This window comes from Marmota monax, unplaced genomic scaffold, assembly GCF_021218885.2.
Source record: "Marmota monax isolate L192 unplaced genomic scaffold, Marmota_monax_Labrador192_F-V1.1 WCK01_AAM20220418_F8-fsc00250, whole genome shotgun sequence".
Classification (NCBI taxonomy): domain Eukaryota; kingdom Metazoa; phylum Chordata; class Mammalia; order Rodentia; family Sciuridae; genus Marmota; species Marmota monax.
In genome coordinates, this window is record NW_026693876.1 from 1,785,038 (window position 1) to 1,806,354 (window position 21,317).

The 21,317-nt window shown below is 39.0% G+C and overlaps 1 protein-coding gene and 1 long non-coding RNA gene across 2 annotated transcripts in view; one reads left to right on the forward strand and one right to left on the reverse strand.

The window, feature by feature from the left end:
- The window catches only part of Niban1 (niban apoptosis regulator 1), a 140,679-nt gene that overhangs the window by 43,103 nt on the left and 76,259 nt on the right, over positions 1–21,317 (forward strand). The window contains exons 2-3 of the mRNA XM_046462697.2: positions 17,260–17,390; positions 20,524–20,655. Of these exons, the coding sequence (XP_046318653.1) occupies positions 17,260–17,390; positions 20,524–20,655 (263 nt within the window). The remainder of the gene's footprint in view (positions 1–17,259; positions 17,391–20,523; positions 20,656–21,317) is intronic.
- LOC124105526 (uncharacterized) lies at positions 102–1,592 on the reverse strand. Its single transcript, XR_006855760.2, has 2 exons — positions 1,306–1,592; positions 102–342 (listed from the first exon to the last, which is right to left on the reverse strand). It is a non-coding gene; the product is annotated as an uncharacterized LOC124105526 (long non-coding RNA).

Genomic DNA, 21,317 nt, shown 5'->3' on the forward strand with positions numbered 1-21,317 from the left:
AGTCTGCAAGAAGAATATTAGCATGTTTTCCTTTTGAGACAAGCAGGAAGAAGGAAAGTGTAGCTGATGATGAAAATGAACTTTGAACTGGTAGAAAGAAATGCCATTTATAATACCTGTATTTCCTTCAATAAGGGGATCGTCTGAGAACAAACGGAGGGTAGAGACCAGGGTTTGTGGATACTTATAAAGATGCAATAGCTTCTTTGAAAAGTGGTCCAGTCAGCCATTAGGCATGAGAAACATTTGTTGGGTAGTGACGGTCTGGCCGAGGCCAGTGCTCATTTGTTTGTACTGGAACCAGTGCACAGCTTTCCACGATTTTCCGCATTCCTGGGAAGCCTGCAAAAATCAGCAAGAAAAAATGGACAGATGGGTTGATCCAGGGCTATAAAATGGCTGGGAAGATTTTGAAGAAAGATAATAAGTGGTAAGAAAATCCAAGTATTCTTGACTATGGTGTTAAAGGATAAACTGTGGAATTCCAGAGATCAAGGATAGGTAGTGAAGGAAATTAAGCATGAAAAGATCCTAGGGGCTAGGAAAATCAGGAAGGGCAAGTGCCAGGAAGGCTGCAGGAGATTCTAGTAAAATAGTAGGAAGGAGGAAGGAAGGGAGAGATGGGAAGTGGGGGGGGGAATGTTATAGGCAAGGAGAAGTGGTGTTTTTACCCATACCCAGTTTATTCATTCATACATTCTTTCCTTTAATAATTTAAATACTTATTTTTTGTTACATTATCATAAATATAAAATATTTCTATTTTGTTACATTAAATGGAAACCTAAAAGCAACCTTCTATCTTATCCTGGCAATAAAATATTTTACTTAAAAAAAGCCCTCATTTTAAAGTCTTGGCCATATTATGTGTAGTTTATCTGGATATATGTATCACATAATATAAATACATAAATGAATTATACTCGTGATTAAGGGAAGTGAATGCATTTTTTATGTTGTTGTTTGTAGCTGGGTTATCTCCCACTTTATTAGCAAAATAAAAATCAAATACATAGAATTTTCCTAACATTATCATGTACATGTTAAAATTAAATAAGGGTAAAAATTTAAACACAGGTGAAATTTCTAACCTAAGCTTCTTTTAGTTTTACACGTAAACAATTTACTCCCTTCTTGCAACTTTCTTTCCCTCTCATTACCATTTTTGTGTTCTCCCGTTTGGGGATCTTTGTTGTAACATGGACCCCATGATAGCTCTTTTTACTCTCCAGATCTGTTTCCTTAATGAGCAGAGCCCATAGAAACATTATTAACAGGGGATGTTCCTACTCTGTAAGTAATTACCTTTCTCCTGTAATGTTGGCGTCTTTTATTTGGAGAGCCTCGTTTACTCTGAAAGAATCCCATTTGGTTCCCTGAAGGAAAGTAGATGAGCAGATGGTTCCCACAGCTGCAAAATGGGAATGTTCGTGGGTTTCTGAAACCGTACTGAAATTGCAGAACTCTCTGTGGCCGTGATATGATATGCTCCTGGAAACAGCCGTAGATTCAGGGCTGGACTAGAATGCAGGTCGTTTGCCAAAAAGACACCCTTTAATCCTATTGAGATCATTCTGTTTCTGTTTCCTGAAGTTAACCTGGCCTCCAGGAAGACTTTGCTCTGGAGTTTTTCTTTCAACCTTTGTCTCCTCTGTTTTTCTCTCTCTTTTCTATCTGTTTTTCAAATTGCTTTGAGGGTGCAGCTGCACATCAGTGGTTTTTCTCTTACTTCCCATTCCAAGTTCCTTCACCAGATTTCAAACACAATTTATCATATCAAATTGAGAATAGAGTCAAGATCATCAGATTGTCCCTCATTTAAGCTATGCATCAAGAGATCCTGGACTCATATTGCTGTATTCTTCCTTATCACAACAAAACAAAGACAAGCCCTCTGCACTCTGGAACATGGAACTTGGCAGCCCCCATCCCTACCCTCCAGAAATACAAGACTGTCTTACTATTTTTCCAAGAGCTTTGAAGTGGGTTTTTTGATACCAGGGAACAGGTATGTGAACAATTAATATCTCCAGAACACAAGACTTCTTCCTCTGGAATATGCTCAGCACCAGACATCTTGCTAATGCTTAGAAATGCAGGCATCTACACTTCATTATGATGCTATTAAATACATTGAACTAGCCTGATCATAAGAATCTCCTGGAGGAGAATATTGAAAACAGATTCTCTGTGGTCTTTCAGGTACATTTGGATTCAGTAGATCTGAGGTAGTGAACAGGATTTTCTATTTTTTATCAGGCAGCTGAAGAGACTTTTAGGACCAGATAAGTGATCTTTAAACCCATTTAAAAAAATTTTTTTTGTAGTTGTAGATGGACAGAATGCCTTTATTATATTTGTTTATTTTTATGTGGTGCTGAGGATCGAACCCACTGCCTCACGCTTGCGAGGCAGGCACTCTGCACACTGAACTACAGCTCCAGCCCTTTATCCCTGTTTTTAAGATGAAGAGGTGAAGGTTTTCTACAGCTGCACTGCTGAATATGATAGCCACACATGGCTATTAAAATGAAATTATTAGTTTAAAAAAGTAACCATGTGAGATTTGACATATGTTAACCTGCTTTGCAGACGCCACTTACTAGACAATGCTTTTATAACACAGGAAGGATGTTTCTTGAAATGTTTCTTGAAACCTTTCTTGTAATGTTTGCATCTTTTATTCAGAGAGCTTACTGTACTCTGAAATAATCCCATTTTGTTCCCTGAAGGAAAGTAGCTGAGTGGATGGCTTCACAGCTACAAAATGTGTTCTGAAGATAAAGTAACTTGGCGAAGGATAGGTAACAACATGGTGGAATTAGCTTAACAGGGATTTGGACCTGCACCTTTCTGGAGAAGAATCCTGTGCTACTCCAAGTTCATCTTTGTTTAGCAGATTGAATCTGTGTTGAGATTGAACCCGCCCTCTTTAGATGTATCTGAAACCCCAGAGGTCTCCCATTTGATGTGCTAGTTAAGTGAAATAGTGGGCCCTCTCATAGTGGCTGCATGTGAACCCCTAATGGTACCATGCTCTGGGCAACACAGACAGATAACAGCTACTAATCTATTCCACAAAAAGTCAAATTTGTTTTCACAAGAGTAACCTGAACTACCTCCAATCTATATCCAATCAACCGCAGGAAATTCACCTAATCCAAGAGAGGATTCACTTTTAAAACATTTCCCTTGGCAAAATGGAAATAACAGTTTCTATTCTCATATCCAGGCAGTCCTTCATGTACTCCAAATGTTTGAAATTTAAGTCAGTGGTTTGGATTTTGGAATGCTTTTTCTTAAAGGAATGGTATTATATATGTTGCTTTGGCTTCCTGGCTTGTCCTACAAAAGTCTGCAAGGTGCATTAAGGAAATAGTGTAGTGAGGTACAATATAGAATCATAAGTTATATGTAACTGCCATTTATAGCTCTTCTTTGGTGAAACTATACAATGTACATTCCAACTCTCAATGCTGAGAATAATTCTTCCCATTCTCTGTTAACTACAGTTTTAATGGAGGGCTGGCTTAAGCTCAGGTGGGCGGGATGATATTTCTGGGCTCTTTATTAACTCTCTACATCTGCATAAAAGAGGAATGTCTCATTGGCAAAGTGGTCTAATTCCTATGGAAGGTAGTTTGTCCATTTTTGTTAAAATTTCAAATGCATTTACTCTTTGTCTTGGCATTTGACTTTTGCAAATGTGTCTGATTTCTAATACACCTGCTCAGGCACAAAAACCATATATAACATGATTTATTCCAGCATTGATTATACTTCACAAGGCAAACTGCCCAAGTATCTGTTGATAGGGAATTGATTAACCCATTAAGTCCCAAGTTTTTAATTACGTGAATATTTCAATGAAATTGACAGAGATCCATTAAAATAGCTAGTAAACCATAATCTAGAGCTTATATATCCTTAATATATCACATGTATATGAAATACCTATATTTTTTCAAATGTGCTAATCATCTCAAAAGAATAGAACACTAAAAACATAATATTTATTTCAAAAGTTACCAGGAGTGATGTATTTGTTGCTCAATTTAATTTTCTATAGGTGTTCCATATCTGGGACAATGGGACTTACCAGGTTAAACCAATGTTTCCAAACTGGAATATCATAATCACTTGGGGGACTTGCTAAAACACTGATCTCTAGGTTGCACTCCAAGGCTTTCTTATTCAGTAGGTCTGGGGATGGAGGGCAAACAGAGCTAAAATCTAGCCCATGCTGTATTCTCCATTCAGGTGGGACTGGCTGCATCTACCTTGAGGCAGGGATGCCTTTCCCTAGGTTATACATTGGTGCTATAGTTGTGGTCCTAGATGGGAAGACTACATCATAAATCTGTCAGCCTCATGACAGCCATAAATCCATTATTATTCTGATAAAAAGTCAACCTTGTTTATCCATGGGACTTGACATAATTCACCCAAAATTCATGTGGAAGAACATTGGCAAAGAATGGCTAAGAAAATTTGAAGAAGGACGAATGAGAGGATTTTCTTCTCCAGATATTGGAAATTATTCTAACACTGTAGTAACTGAGACAGTAAGGTATTAATAACAGTACTGGATGAACAGTAGACCACTGGAACAGAATAGACAGCTCAAAACAAACCATTCAAATGCAGAAGCTATATATATATGTAAGAAGAGTCTCACAATTATCTATATGTAAAAACACATTTCCAAATCGTACTCTATCAATTCATAACAGCTAAACTATGGAATCAACCTAGGTGTCCTTCAATAGATGAATGGATAAAGAAAATGTAGTATATATATTCAATGGAATATTACTCAGCTTTAAAGAAGAATCAAATTATGGTATTTTCCAGTAAATGGATGGAGCTGGAGAATATCATGCTAAGAGAAATAAGCCAATCCCCCAAAATCAAAGGTTGAATGTTTTTGCTAATATGCAGATGCTAATTCATAGTAAGGGGGTCACTAGAGAAGAATAGAGTTACCTTAGATTAGATAGAGGGAAGTGAAGGGAGGGGAGGGGAGAAGGTGTGGGGATAGGAAGTACAGTAGAACAAAACAGACATTATTACTTTATGTATATATGTGACCTCATGACCAATGTGATTCTACGACATGTACACTCAGAAAAATGTGAAATTATATCCCGCCTATGTATGATATATTAAAGTGCATAAATACATTCTACTGTCATGTATAGCTAATTAAAACAAATAAAAAATTTAAAAAATGATAAATCATACTCTACATAAAAATAAACCCTCAGTAGTAAAAGACCTTAATGAAAAAAAGCACTTTTAAAAGAAAATATAGGAGACTGTCCTCATTAAAAAAATAAAAATAAAAGAATAAAGGAGGATTTCCTAATCAAGACACTAGTGAAATTTGACTTTATTAAACTTGCAAACTTTTTTTCAACATAACACTATAATTGAAGCAAAAAGGTAAGGCACAGATCACAAAAATATATTTGCAATGTTTCTGAGAAGGGTTCATACCTAAACTCTATAGGCAATGCTCTCATATCAATAAGCTAAGATGACTTATAGGAAGAGGGTGTGGATTTATCCAGGAAACCTGAATGGCCAGTGATTATATGAAAACATGCTCAACTTCACTAGTAAACGGGAGGTAAGGTACCATTTTTAACCTATCAAAATAGACAAAAATGTTAAGTGTGACAATATCAAGAGTTTCTGAAGACATGGGAGGGTAGAACCCTGGTTCTCTGTTGCGGAGAAGTGGCTTACACACTTTGGAGGGCATTTTGCTTCAGTTTTCTGGAAACACACTCTAGGTAAGCTCACATATATGCACCAGGAGATACATGAACTAACGTTCATACCAGCATTGATTATAAGAGTTAAAAACAAAGGAAATAAGTGACCGGCCCACTAACAGGGAAAAAGGTTGCACTGTTATAGAAAGCATTTAAAACAAACTAGAATGAAATATATCATGTGTGTATATAGGTTGTGTGTATGTATGTACATATATGCATGAATGCATGTCATATATATGATGTGAGTCAAGAAAGCAAGCTGCAGAATTACAGGTAAAGTTTGAAAACATGCATAACAATGTGATTAATTGCATATGGATACAAAATATGCTGTAAGAGTTTAAAATGATTTGTAGGAATAAACAGTTTCACATGGTGGTACCTGGTGATGTTGTGGGGCAGGGTAGAGGGAGCTAAAAAATATAATTATCATAACTTGTTTAAAAAACTCTTGAGGCAAATAAGCCATAATGTTGACATTTATTTAGCTGGGCAGCAGGCATACATATTATTCACTTTATTATTTTGTATTTTTGAAATGTATCATAATTAAAGAAAATACACACATACACAAAAACCTCATTATTAGTGATCTGTAGCTCAGCATATCTCATCTCTTGCTTTAAGTTGAATACAGAGCAGAGACAAGAGAAACGTGGTTAAAGGCATTTCAAATACCACGCAGATGATAGATCTGGTCATATTAGTACCTCTTAACCTTGATTTCATGGAAAATAAGTTCTTAATTGGTAGATAAGAAAATCTACTTAATTAGTGCATTTCCCAGGGAGCCTTATGTTATTAGCCAGCGAGGACTGCAGCTTTAATTGAGACGGTGATGCCACTTAATTGGAACACCTGAATAGGATTAAGGGGTACTCAGATAAGGTCAACTGGTTTCCCTGGTGCTCAGAGCTCTGCTGGGTCTCTCTCTGTCCTCTTGCTGGCAGCTTCTGCCAACTGGATGAAGCTGAGCCACATGCTTTCACTGCCTTTCATAGATCACCTGATAGAATGTTTTAAACACAGATTCATGTATTTGTGAAACACTGGCATGCTGTTTCTACTGGTAATTTTTAGAATGCATTATGTAGAAGCACTAGGCGTTTGCTTGTTTTCAACTTGTTATTGTTCCAAAAGTTTAATATATGTTAAATGAAATAAATTGATGATTGGGATGGCACTCAATGTATTTCACTCAATGATATCTGTATAAGTCAAGGTTCTCCAGAGCAACAGAACCAATAGGATACATATATCTATGTGTGTGTGTACATACACATAATGAAGAAATATAAAAGCATATTCATTATGAAGACTTGGTTCATGCAATTGTGGAAGCTGATAAATCCCGAGATCTGCAGTTGGCAAGCTGGAGGCCCAGAAGGGCTGATATTGTAGTTCTAGTCCAAAAGTTGAAAGGCTGGAGATCCACGAGGAGCCAATATTTTAGTCTGAGTCCAAAGAGCAATGTCCAAGCTCAAGGCATTCAGGCAGAATAAAATTTCCTCTTACTGGGTATGGGGGTAGGAAGGCTAGATAGTAGAATGAATCAGACATCATTACCCTATGTAGATATGTAACTATACGACTGGTGGGATTCTACATTATGTATAACCAAAGAACGAGAAATTATACTCCATTATATATGATGTTTCAAAGTGCATTCTACTGTCATATATAACTAATTAAAACAAATTAAAAAAATTTGCTCTTACTCAGTGCTTTTGTTCTATACAAGACTTGGACTGGTTGGATTGAGGTACCCCTGCCTTAGGAATGGCAGTCTTCAATCAATCTCAGTCTTCCAATCAAACGTTAATCCCACCCAGAAACACCCTTTCAGACACAGAATGGAATTTGACAAGCGCCTGGGTGCTTCATGGTCTAGTTAAGTCAACCCATCTTTTTACCCCGATTCAAAATCATTTCATAAGGCTTCTTGACAATGTGATTTTTATTACCAAAGTTTACTTACATTCCTTAATTAATTATAAAACATGCTTGGATTCCTCCATAAAAATCAGTATTGGATTAGCAGAGGAAAATTCTTAAAAAGTTGGCATTGGTATTTAAAACATTTTTTTTTCATGAATGTTCTATTTCTAACTAGTTTTATGACTTTGGGCCAATTAATTTCTTTATCTAAAAATAGGAGAGCATTGGAGATGACTGTTTTGATCCCATCCAGTTGTAGAAGTCTGTAAACTTTGATCTTTTTATCAATATAGAAGTTGGCATGTCATTGGCATAGGCATGTCTGGGCTGCCACCCACATGAACTCAAGATGCTCACTTAGGTGCACTGAGGAAGGTGGTCTCAGTTATTTACAGTGCTACTTCAGACTTATTCCTTTGGATGCTTGAATGACTAGTTAGGGGGGAATTCATTTCAACATGAGGCCTAGACTCCACGCAGAGCTGATATCCTGAGGTTGCAACACATTTGTTAAGTGCCATGTGAACTCACTTTACAGAAAAGTAATTTTCATCTGAAAATGGGGTGGCTTGGGAGAACCTAGTGCTTTCTGTATAGTACCTTTGGAGTTTTTGGCAAGCTTTTTTTTTTTTTTTCCTTGTTTACTTTTAGAGCATCACATACAATAACTTTTGGATGGTTTTCCACTCATGTTTATCACTCAGGAATTTAAAATTTAATAATTAACTGATCTAGTGAATGGAAATTATTGCATTACCAAAAAAATCAAAATTTGACTGTGGAATGAGCTGTATTTTCTTCTTTTATTTTTATCGGATTTTATTGTTGGCAATGTTTAGATTGTTATCAAGAGGACTATATACAGAGACTTAGTGCCTAATCAGTTCAAGAGGATGGTGGGTAGAACCATGATGGCAGTTCTCAAAATCTTGTAATGATATGCTAAAATAAATTTTTCTAATGAGTACCCTGTCAACCTTGTAAATAGTTTCTAAAAAGTCTGTTGGCCGACAGAAGTGTTGAATAATTTTCAAAGTTTTTGCTAAAGCTAACAAAAGCTGCCTTTCATTTCTTAGCCAAGCCCGATCCTTATTATTTCCCATGTTCTCAGGTGAACAGAATATAAGCACACCTGAGCCCAAACCACAGTTATCTAGAAATGAAATTTTTTTTCACACGAATGGCATAGATTCTTGAGAGAGAATCTATAAAGTATTTCAAACAAACGTACCTCTATGTGGAGAGGAGAAAAGTGACATGAAATAAGAAAATGGGAAGGACACCAGAAGACCAAATGGGTTGCAGAGGGAAACCAGTCAAACTCCTGCACTTGCTGCCTGGTCTATTTTGAGTCTGGCCTGTCTTCTTTAATGTCCATGTTGTGTTCATTTGCATGGTTGCAATCTCTAAGCAAGGAATATTTTCAGGATTATGGAGCAATTTGAAAGCTTATGCTAAAAATATGTACAGAAAAGATTTAGTAACTATGATTAGACTCAAAAAGAGCAAAGGGAATCTCATTCTTTGGATTTCTGGAATTTTGGTAATACACTGTCCTCAAAACAAAACAAAACAAAACAAAAGCTTGTCCACTCAGCAAAAGCATTATTATTTCTCTCAAATTCATAGTTCTTCTGATACTGTCTGAAAATTCAGCTGTCAGATTAGGTTAATTTCCTTTTTCACATTCTTCCCTCTCATTTTTTTTTTGTAAAGAACAGCCAGCCAATCTGCAGCTTCCTTGGAGGACATTAGCTTAGAAAAGAGGCAAAATAAACAAGATTTATTCTCATCCGATGTGTCATGAGAAAATGGGAGGCATGCTGTGAGGTAATGGCAAAATAATCTTGAAAATTTCCAAGTACTTTTTCCAAATGAAATGGAAGAAAATTCAAAGCTACCTCCATCTAATTACGGCTCGAGAAAGATGTGCACACAATTGTACTGACATATATATTTTTCTAACAATAATAGAGAAAGAGGAGACCAAACTTAAGTCCTTATAGTTCTAGAAATCTGTTCCAGATTTTTCTAAATGTGAAAAAGGTGACCACAGTGGGGTTTTTATTTTTCTATAGGATAAGGTAGTAGAAATTAAAACTTACAAAATGGTAGTTTGTTTTTCCTTTCTATGTCTTCTCCCATTTCTCTCTCCTTCTCTTTTTAAGTTTTGAAATACTGGAGATTGAACCCAGAGCATTAGCATGTGCTAGATAAGCGCTCTACCACTGAGCTGCACCTCAAACCCTTTGTTTATTTAGAGGCAGGATCCCACTAAGTTGCCCAGTCAGGCCTCCAACTTGGACCCTCCTGCCTCAGTCTCCTGAGCATACCACGCCTGGCTTCCCATTTCGCTTACCTATATTAATATGTGAAGGTATTATTCTACAAGTATGTAGAGCAGATAGGACCTTTATTTCAGTGACTGTGCTCCTTGGTAGAAAATACTGTTTCTGAGTCTCCTGGTGCTTGCTCTTTTATGTAGCATCGTAAGTGCCTTTAAAAGACGGGTGCCATGTAAAAGATACAGGACTTGCTTTTTAGAACATGCTTGGGAGAAACGTAGGGTTTCTAGCAGTCTGAGGGCAAGCTTACTCTCAGCTTTACTCACAGAGTGTAGGAAGGCTGTGAGTGTGAGTGTGGGAAACGAGGAAGGTGTGTTCTATTGTTTGTTCCTGAGTGTGTCTGCTTTTCATCCAGAGGCTCACCGAGCCCTGGGAGGGTCCTGGCATGACTTTTAATATATTTAATGTAAGCTCTGGTGAGCATGAATGCTGTATGTTTCTCTTTGTGGATTAATATCCAAAGTAAATCATAGAGAGTTTAAGTTGGTTTATAGCTCATATTTTTAACTCAAGGTGGAATTTCCGCAGGGGAGGCTGCAGAAGCAAGGCTGCCCATGAATCATTTTGCCTTTACCTAGTGGAGTCTGTTCAAAAACCTGTCACTTGAGCACCAGTAATAAATGTGCTTTAAAAAATACAAACACACACACACACACACACACACACACACACCCTTTAGTTCAATTATGGAGAATCCAATTTATCTTCATTCTCTAGGGCATTTGCTAGAAGAAAAAGAGAGTCCTTGGGCATTATTCTGTGTAATTAGATTTCTGCACCTCTGTGTAGTGAATTGGGATTTCCGATTTCCCCACCCTAAGGGGTAAAGAGATGGCGCTGAGCAAACTGACATCATAGCTGATGCTATAATTCATAAGGCTTTCAAGCTTTTATAATCTGAGAAACTCTGGGGAAAATAAATAGTAGTGGATATTGTGCTTTATTTTGCAATTATTAAGAATATTTTATTTTTCAGAGGCATTTGTCTTGTTTCCTCAAATTAACCTTCACCTGAAACTGTCATGGCTTTTAAGAAACAATGCCAAAGGCCTGATTAACCTTCTCTCATGTGTGGATTTACATCAGTTCCCAGGAAATAGCCATCTTGTTAAAATATGTATATTTTTAAATTTTTGTATTTTTTTTGTAATAGCAATAGAAATGTGTCGTGTAAAATCATGATTTTTTTTAGAGTGTCTAGGAAAAATAAAGATGAAGTGTTATGTAAGTAAAACTGGATACAAATCAATAATCCTGTTTTTAAATTTTTTTTTTACTTCTCGATGGACACAATATCTTTATTTTGTTAATTTATGTGGTGCTGAGGATCGAATCCAGTGCCCCATGCATGCGAGGCAAGCACTGTACCACTGAGCACAACCCCAGCCCCAATAATCCTGTTTTAAAAAATAAAAAAGAAGGGAATATAGGAAAAATAATGTTTGGATTTTTTATATCTTTTTGTTCTTTTGAGCTCCTTTCCCCAAAATAATAGAAACAGGGAGGAATCTGAATTGTCAGACGTTCTACAATATATCATAGTTGTGACACTGGAATAACGGGGAACTACAGATCCTCTACTATAAACAGTATCTTTCAAGATTGTTGAAAAAGCGTAGATTTGAGTTGGACTTTTGTAGGACTGGGAACTAGCTTTAAAAGAACCTTCTAGAATGAGAAACTCGTTCATTCAACAAATATTTGCTGAGTATATTCAGGTTCTTCAGATTTCATATAAGTTTAAACTAGACCTTTAAATACCTCCTATGTTTCTAGACTGGTCAAGGAAAACGAACAAACTAAGAAGGGATTTTGTCTGTAAATAATTTCCCACAAATATTTTAATGCACAAAAATCATTTAAAATCTTAAAAGAAATTACCCTTTAAGAGTCTGATTTTTTTTTAATTTTGGTAAGCAAATATGAATTAACTGAGTGTATATTCTTTTTTTTGGTACCAGGAATTGAACCCAGGAGCACTTAACCACTGGGCCACATCCCCAGCCCTTTATATATATATATATATATATATATATATATATATATATATATATATATATATATATATTTCTTTCTTTCTTTCTTTCTTTTTTTTTAATTTAGAGACAGGGTCTTGCTGAGTTGTTAAATGCCTCACTAATTTGCTGAGGCTGGCTTTGAACTCCCAATCCTCCTGCCTCAGCCTCCTGAGTTGCTGGGATTAGAGGTATACACGACCATTCCAGGTGGTATATTCCTAATAATAAAATATTCAAGCTGAAAACTATACCTTTCTCCTTTCCTGGGAAATTGGCATGGGTTTCATTATTATTATGCATTGTGATTTGCTTTAGTCAGTCTTGAATATTTACTCAACCACTCTTTCATTCATTCAGCAAATATTTGCTAAGTATATAAATACAGTATACCCTTGGAGGAAGGATGAGCTATATTTAAACAGCTGTAGCAAAAGCAGTGCATGGTTTCAGGAGAATGCAGAAGAAGAGCTTCTTTCCTGCTGAAGAGATCCAAAAGACTTCTTTTAGGGTTGGGATTGCCTTCTAGGCTTGAAGGGTCTGAAAGTGGCTGCAGGGGTTTTGGGGGCAGAAGGAGCGAGGGCATTGGTATCCACAGGGCCCTAAGGTTGAGTGGAAGAGGCTGGAAATAAAGACAGCTGGTGCCAGATCCCTCCAGCACTAGGCCGAGGCATCCCCGCTCCTCAGGAAATGAGGGAACTGCTGAGGGTTTTTACAAAGGTAGTGAGTGACAAGGTCTGGCAGCGACGTGTCAGATGAAACTTGGCTGGCCAGAGGTTTGTGCCTCCATGACTAATGATGTATGCTCCCTGTGGCTTCTGAACCCATTCCCTAGTAGCATCAGTGCCATGACTTGGTTCTGAAGGACGGTTCTGCACATTAGCTTCTGGGTCTTGGTAACTTGTGCCAGTTTTATCTTTAGTGGGACCACTGCCAGCTTGGTTTTGGCTTCTCCTGTTCTGCCCCATCAGCTCTGGACTCTAGCCCTCTCAGAAGCTGCCTCTGCCCCACAAAGCAAGCTTTGGCGTCCTTCCCACAGTTCTCTGGGATCTGAATATCAGTCCCACTCTGCTTTTGACTTTATTGTTCCCTTTTAAGAGCTGAGAGCTAGTTAGGTTTCTGTGCTCTGCTGTGGTGCTGACTTAGGGCAGATTAAAAGATTTCTCGGGGCTGGGGTTGTGGCTCAGTGGTAGAGCACTTGCCTGGCATGTGTGAGGCACTGAGTTCAATTCTCAGCACCGCAAGTAAAATAAAGGTCCATTGACAACTAAAAAACATTTTTAAAAGAAGATTTCTTTATAGTTATGGAGAGATAATAAGATCTTTATAGGAGGTGCTGCAGTTGGGGTGGGGGAAAAGGAATAGATTCCAGAAATATTGTAGAAATAGGATTGACAGCACCTGAGAACTGAACGTGGGAGTGGAGAAGGAGTCAAATGAGGGCTGCAGGTTTGAGGCTGTATGGGTTAAAGTGGCCTTTTAAAGGAATACCAGATAGCTTCTCTTATTTTTCCAAAGTTGAAGTGAAGCTCCATTTTGTGGATAGAGCTGTGGAAGGGGCTTCTTTTTGGATTGCTTAATGACTGTGGCCTGTGGAGTGAACTGTACCCACACAGTGCTCAGCACAGGCCACAGTCATTGAGTAGGATCCAAAGAAATATGCCATGTCCAAGGGCTGATGTACCAAAATGTGGAAGAAGCCCTTCCATCTATCCTCATCTTTCTATTATCCAGTAACCAACCTCCCTCTCATGGGAGATTTGGCACCATTTTGCAAACAATTTAGGAAAGAGAATGTCATCCTAAATCTGGGGGCAGGGAAATGAAGGAAATTCAATACTCAAGAATCTTGAAAACTGTAGAAAACAAGCTGGTTTCAGCTGAGTTAATTTTGTGTGGCGCCTGTGGCATGATCTGCTTATCTGAATGCTTTCACCATAGAATATTAAATAATAGCAAAAAATTTATTGATCAGCTAGTGGATAGTCATTTTAGACACTTTGTTTTTACATGGTGAATTTTTCATTGACTCCTCACAAAACGCTGGGCATTTTATCCCCGTTTGACAGATGAGAAAATCAAGACTCTGAGAGAGAGAAGCTTAATGCAGCATTGCTACTAATGAGTGCCTTTTGCCCTAATGTTTTACTTGGTTGGTTTTAATTCATCAATGCACTGATTGTCTCTTATTCTGATATATCTGTGAACATACAGGTTGTATTTGTTTTGAGCATGCAAGAGGTGGGCAGCTGTTCTGTTGCAGAAGGTCAGGATGCCCCCTGAGCAAAAGTGCTTTTGGGATTCTTCCTGATTCTTAGTGCAGCTTGAGGACCTTCTCCTGGTGCTTGACAGGGGGCTTCATTGTTATCATCATCTTAGCTTGAACACCTTCTGTGTGCCTGCTTCAGTGCTGAGCTACATTGCTGTATGTAACCATTACAGCCACCTTAGGAGGCTGCTACTCTTGGCTTCACGTAATGCTCCTGAGGTCCCACGGCTGGCAAGTAGCAAAGATGGGACTGGAAACCATGTCCATCTACTCCACAGTCTGTCTTTCTGAGTACCAGGGCATTTGCCCAATGTCAGACCTTATTTTCATTCTCAAGATCCCTACACCCAGGGCTCCTTTATTTTGGTTCAAATTTATTTAAACTAAAATCCAGATACATTCGGAGAATTAGCATTAGGTTCTTTTGTCCTTAGAACTTAAAAAAAAAAAAAGCAAAATGTTAGTATTAATGAGCTAAGACAAAAAGCATGTGTGAGTAGGAGTGTTACCTGGAGTCTTTCCCTGTGCCTCAATTTCTCACCTGTAAAATAGGGATCAGGGGCTCATGTCACAGGGGTTTGTGAGGAGCAAATGAAATACTCAACATGCACAAAAATACTTAGAACAGTGCCTGACCACACATTCATTAATCGATATGCTTTTACTATTATTTACATTTCTGAACCTATCATTGCATTAATTACCTAAGGAAGCTGTAGTCCCTGCTTTATAAGTGCTGCCTGGCAGGTGATGTGCTGATAGTACTGTATGCACATATTTAAATCACAGAAGCATTCTTCTCCTGTATTAAAAGGGAGTGGTGGCATCAGAGCACATCAGTAGAAGCAAGGTGGACCTAGGAGAAGCTTGGTGATGTGGCAGGTCAGCTTTCGACGCTCTATAGAGGTCATGGTAAAATGACCACAACCTCCTTTTAATTCCATCCAAATGCTTGCAATAGTGCAAAAGTTAGCATCAGCAATTAACAGTCCGCATTTTTGATGCAGAAAGCAGTGCTTACTTGGAGCTAAAGGTCAAATTTTGTTAATCATTTTGTTTTGGTAAAGAGAGACTCATTCTCATTGTGGGATGTCCCACTCCTATGTAAGAAAATTATAGACAAGGATATAGAATTTTACTATGGCTGCATGGTAATAAAAGCTAATAAAATAATAACCAATTAGATGGTTATAAAGCTTGAGCATATTAAAGTATTATGCAAATACTGATTAACTATAATACCATAAACTCACAAAGCAAGCAAAAGCATGCCTGATTGAAATTATAGGAGCTTTTATTTGCATGTCTACAGAATCTATTATTAGAGGGTCTCAAAGGACCTTACAAGAAATAATTACTAAAGCTCATAAACATGACCAGTAAATGTCATTTTGCTAAAGGAATGCAAAAGAATTCTCCTTTATCTCGTACATATCCCAAGACTAAGATGCCTGAGCAAAAGTATTCTATCCATATAGAGAGGGTATTCATATATTCTGGATGTTTGGGGTGGTGATTTCCTAAGTGTACAAACAGGTTTTTGTATACTTCTTTTATAGAGTAGGTTCTTTTATAGAGTAGTATCTCAGTACACTAGGTTAGAATGCTTCACTTATTTCTGCAATATTACATGAAGAATAGCTTTAAACAAACTTTGCCAATAAGTTATATTTTAATAGTTCTCTGTTGACTATAATATCAAATTTGGAAAACAAAAATTATGCCAAGTTCACATGAAGTGTTTAAAAATGTTTTGGAATGTTACGTCAGGTTTATTTTTCCTCAGGCTGATATCCTATTCCATGGGCTAACTACTTGTTGACACAGGCAGAGAAACTTCACATTTTTTTTCTTTCTTCTGTAGCAAGTACTAAAATGTTGTGAGGACTTCCAAGCTGCCCTTTCTGGTCCAGCTTCCCGCCTCACATACTCTCCAAGCTAAGGAGGGATTGGAAAAGCAGAAGAAACTTCCCAGGATCCAACTCTCCCTCTACTTCTGGTCCTCACACTCTCCACGTGTGGTTGATACTCATTCTGTGTCCGGTGCTGATAGACTCTTTATGGCAGCTGCCAATCACTGTTGTGAGGGAGCTGTACCTCTGTGATCAGACCTGCGTGTGGTATGGGACACTGGAACCCGGAGAGCTGAGTGAGTCGGCTGAGGTCAGACAGCTGGTTTCTGTCTCACAATTAGATATGGGACCACAATCGAGGTCCCCAGACTCCTAAACCAAAGTTCCCCCCTTAATCTCATGGTGATTATATAATGCTTTGAGCCCCTCTCTCTCTCTCTCTCTCTCTCTCTCTCTCTCTCTCTCTCTCTCTCTCTCTCCATACACACACACCAAAAAAAAAAAAAAAAAAAAAAACAATCTTGAAAGTCAGAAGCAGAGGACCACAACTAGATGAAACTCTTTGTTGGCTTCATCCAGGACTGTGGGTTGAAATTCTAGAGATGGAACTTCAGAGATCTGGAGAAAAATGGAGGGACATGTATGCAGAGTTGAAAGGGTGGACTGTGGGAGGGGTTGGGAGCAAGAAGCTGAACAGTTGGACGTGCAGGAGAATAAAGAGCAAGGCAAAGTAGAGAGACCAGGCAGAATGGTCTTAGAAGGACTAGGAAGATGATTGAGTTTGTGCCCATGGCAATGGGTACATTGTACATGACAAAAACCCTCTTGGTTACTGGGTGAGGAGCCTTAGGTTCCTGCAGTCTCTTGGGAAGCGGCCAGAGGGGAGGGAGAGAGCCAGGCAGGTGCAGCGGCCATGGACATTCTCAGGGAACACAGGCTGGGAACGAATCCCTGGGAAACAGTGGCATGAAGGAGACTGTTGAGAGCATTGTGTAGGTTGGTGTCTATTCTGTGAGAGATGCTACATTTAAAATTATAATTTTCGTATTTTTCCAGGGAAAACTGAGGCTGCCATCAAAAACTTTGGTCCATACTACAGTCGCCAGTATTCGGTGGCTTTCGGCAATCACGTGCGCAGTGAAGTAGAACAGCAAAGAGATTTAACGTCACAATTTTTGAAGACCAAGGTAACTATGGACCTTTTGCTCATGAATTTCTCCCACTGAAGAAAGCTTTATAGTTCATAATGTTTCAGAAATAAATGATGATTTGAATGGTAGTTTAAAAAATATGTTCTGAAATCATTCATGTTCAAAAAATCTTGTTTGCTTAGAAATTAGAATATATAGGATTTCTTTTTTTAATTCATTAATTTTTTTTTAGTTGTGGATGGACACAGTATCTTTATTTCATTTATTAACTTTTTGTGGTGCTGAAGATTTGAACCCAGTGCCTCACATGTGCCAGGCAAACACTCTTACCACTAAGCTACAACCCCAGCCCAGCTATAATTCCAGCCCTGTATGATTTCTTGCTGATGGTGTAATCCATATAAAAAGAAACTGGCATGATTCCACTTTTACTATGTGTTTTTCCACATTGATGCTTTGATATCAGGAAATCTGACCTGCTGTAGGAAAGTTCAGTTTTTAAAAAGTCATAATTGCAGTGTCTTCTGCTATGGGCATTTTTATTTTGGTTCCTGATCAAATATGATTTTTCTCTTTGAGCTCTCTAATGTATTCTTATTATTCTGCTCCATTATTAACTTTAACCTCAACAAATATTTATTAGCACCTCCTTGTCAGACTGTTGTTTCTGACAGAGTGCTAATGCATATTAGAACTGGAGAGTGAGACCAATTCTCTGCCTTCCTGGGGTTTATATTCAAACATAGGAGTCAGGCTATAAACTAACAAATATCGGGTGATGTCAGGTCATGGAAAATGCCACAAAGAAAAATAAAGCAGACATCTTCTTTTGGAGAAGTCGGTAGGCGAGGGAAGCCCTCTGTAGAGATGGCTGGAATGAATGACAGCTATATGAGAGTTCATGGGAAGAGTATCCAGAGACCCTACAGTCAGGGTGGGAAAGCTGGTGTGCCCAGAGTGCTGTGTGCAGGGGACAGGGATGAGCAGCGATTACAGAGAGGCAGACAGAGACCAGACGGTGTAGACCTGTAGGACACCGGAAGGGTTTGATTTTGTTTTAAATGTAATGGGAAATCCCACTGGAGGCTACTGAATACAGAGTGACCTATGAAGGGTGGGTAGAGAATAGACTATGGGAAGGGAGGGGAACTGGGAGACTGGCAAGGAGGCTACTGCAGAAGCCCAAGAGAAGAGTGGAGAGGAATTGAACAAGGAGGGCGGTGGTGGTAGAGAGAAGAGGTACTTACGATAGAGGTGACAGAACTTGCTATTAGCAGGTCAGGATCAGTGCTGATCTCTTGGTCTTTAACCTGAGTAATAAGTGGATAGACTTGCCTTTTACTCGGGAGTGAATGGGAGGCCTGAGTTCATTTTTGCCAAAGGTTGAGATGCTTATTTTACATAAACCTATGGAAACATTGAATAGGCAGTTGGGTATTCTGATCGGGAGCTCAGTGGAGAGATTGGGACTGGAGAAGAGCCATCTGGGGAGTTGTTGTCTTATAACCAGGAGGAAAGTCATGGGGTGTAATTGAGGAATGAACGTGGAGAAGAGGCACATAGTACTGGCCCCAGCAGCATTTGGACATCAGAAAGAGGAGAAGGATCCAGACACTTGGGCTAAGAAAAAACAGCCTGTGGAGTAGGAGAAAAATCAGGAACGTGTAAGGTGCCAATAAGGACAGGATTTCAAGGAGGAAGTGGGTGATAAATGGTGAAACGCCACGCAGAGGCTGTTAGCCACTAGATTAAGCAACACGGGTATGTAGGGAGAGCTGATAGGAATCCCTGTGAAGCTTTGGTTCTTAAAATTTAGGGAGCTTGTTTAAAATGCAAATTCTGAGCTGGCTGGTAGTGCAAGCATGTAGTCCCAGCATTGGAAGACTGCTTGAGCCTAGGACTTTGAAACCAACCTGTCCCCAAACAAAACAGATGCAAATTCTGGTCCACACCCCAGAGAATCTGATGCAGTAAGTCTAGGGTGAGTTCACATTTTTAGCCTAGCAAGCTTATCCATTGATGAAATGGCCCAGCTTGAGGAAAGATGCATGTAAGAAGATGAAGTTCCCCTTATATTGGTTCCAACCTCATTTGACAAGAGGAGTGAGGTCTTCTCTAACCTTTATTTTTGGTACTGGGGATTGAATTCAGGGGCACACGACCACTGAGCTACATCCTCAGCCCTATTTTGTATTTTATTTTAGAGACAAGATATCACTGTGTTGTTTAACGCCTCAATTTTGCTGAGGCTGGCTTTGAACTGGCAATCCTTCTGCCTCAGCCTCCCAAGCCACTGGGATTACAGGCATGAGCCACCACGCCTGGCCTCTCTGACCTTTTAACCAGGCAAGATATCAAGCTGCCACATTATCTGTCACAATGGAACTTTAAGCCACTTTGCTGGACTATATTTTGAAATAAGGTGGGAATTGTACAATGAGACGGGATAGAAATTATCCCTACACTTCAAGCCCAATGGAGGACCTAAGTAGGAATCTACTAGAGATTCCCCTGTACCATATCTATCATCAAAGTTAGTGAGAGATGCCCAGCCTTTTAAATCGGAGAGGTAGAACTGAGGTTTGCTGGCTTGATGCCTCCCTGTTTTTGAACCCAACATGATATCAAGGAGTGTGAGGATGGGTGAAGTGTTTGTAAGCCTGGGTCCCCTTGGCTTTTGGGAAAGCCATTGAGCACTGGCTCTTGAAGCACGCATGGAGGTGTGATGAATCGAGGAATCACCTGTTCATTCTTCTACTTTTCTGGAAATTACCCTGAGACATGCCAGGGATTTGGGGTAGATGTCCACAGCTTACATTATCCCAACTCACTCCCTCTCCCCCACAGCTTATCGAGCATTTATTAAGTGCCATGTGTATGCAAGGTACAACTTTATTGTTATAATCCTTCTACAATATGCTCCTATACCTACAGCATAAGACAGGAAAATGAAAACGTTATTTTTAATACATAAAAATAACAATAGGACAAATATTTGTATTTGGTCAGGAGGAAGGGGCGATGGTGGAGGAGAGGAGGAACGGCCATTTCCCCAGGTTCTCTGCACACCATGATTTCCTCAAACAGGCCTTGAAATACCAGGACTAAGGCCATGGTAACCCATGGTCCTCTCTTGTTGAAGTGGCTAACTTTGTCCATCTTCTTTAAGCCACCGCTGGAACCAGGAACCGTCTTGTACGAAGCGGAGCTCTCACAGTTTGCTGAAGACATACGGAAATGGAAGGACAGATACGTTGTGGTTAAAAATGATTTTGCTGTGGAAAGCTATGAGAACAGAGAGGTGAGACATTTCCCTGTTACCCCAGGTTCTCGAAATATTCTTAAACCCTTGGCGAGGTGGATCGGCTCGTCCTCTCCTTTGCCACGGATCCGTGCAAGAAGCACTCATTCGGGGATTATTTCAATTAAAATGACATTTATTGAATTTTTATTCTGGGCCAAGTGTTACACAAGGTTCTGGTTAAATAGCTGTTGATTAGACAGATGTTTACAGTCCTGGGGACAAGATAGACTTGGAGCACATGATCACAAGTGAGTGTGAAAACGGAAGGCTGCACAGAGTGGCTGAGTTTGCACAGGAGCCTTTCCCACGGTCCTTCAGCCTCCAGGTCTTTCCCAGTCACTGGCTTGACATCCTTCCCTCTGCTGTCTTCATGTCTTCCCACTCTTTAGCCTTGTGTGTGACAGAAGGCAGAGGAGTTACTTATTCACTAAGGTTGAGATGGGATTTGCCTAGGTTCCTGGGAATTTAGAACACTCCACATACTTTATTCCACTTCTTGATTATTCCCCCCACTTTGGACTTTTTTCCTGGTTATTTTTCTTGTTTGTAAAAAGCCGAAAGATGATATATGTAAAATGACTAGACCTTGAGAGGACTTTAGTTTTTTTGGTTCCTATTTCTTTCCCCACATAGGGACATAACACAGCACGAGGGAAAGT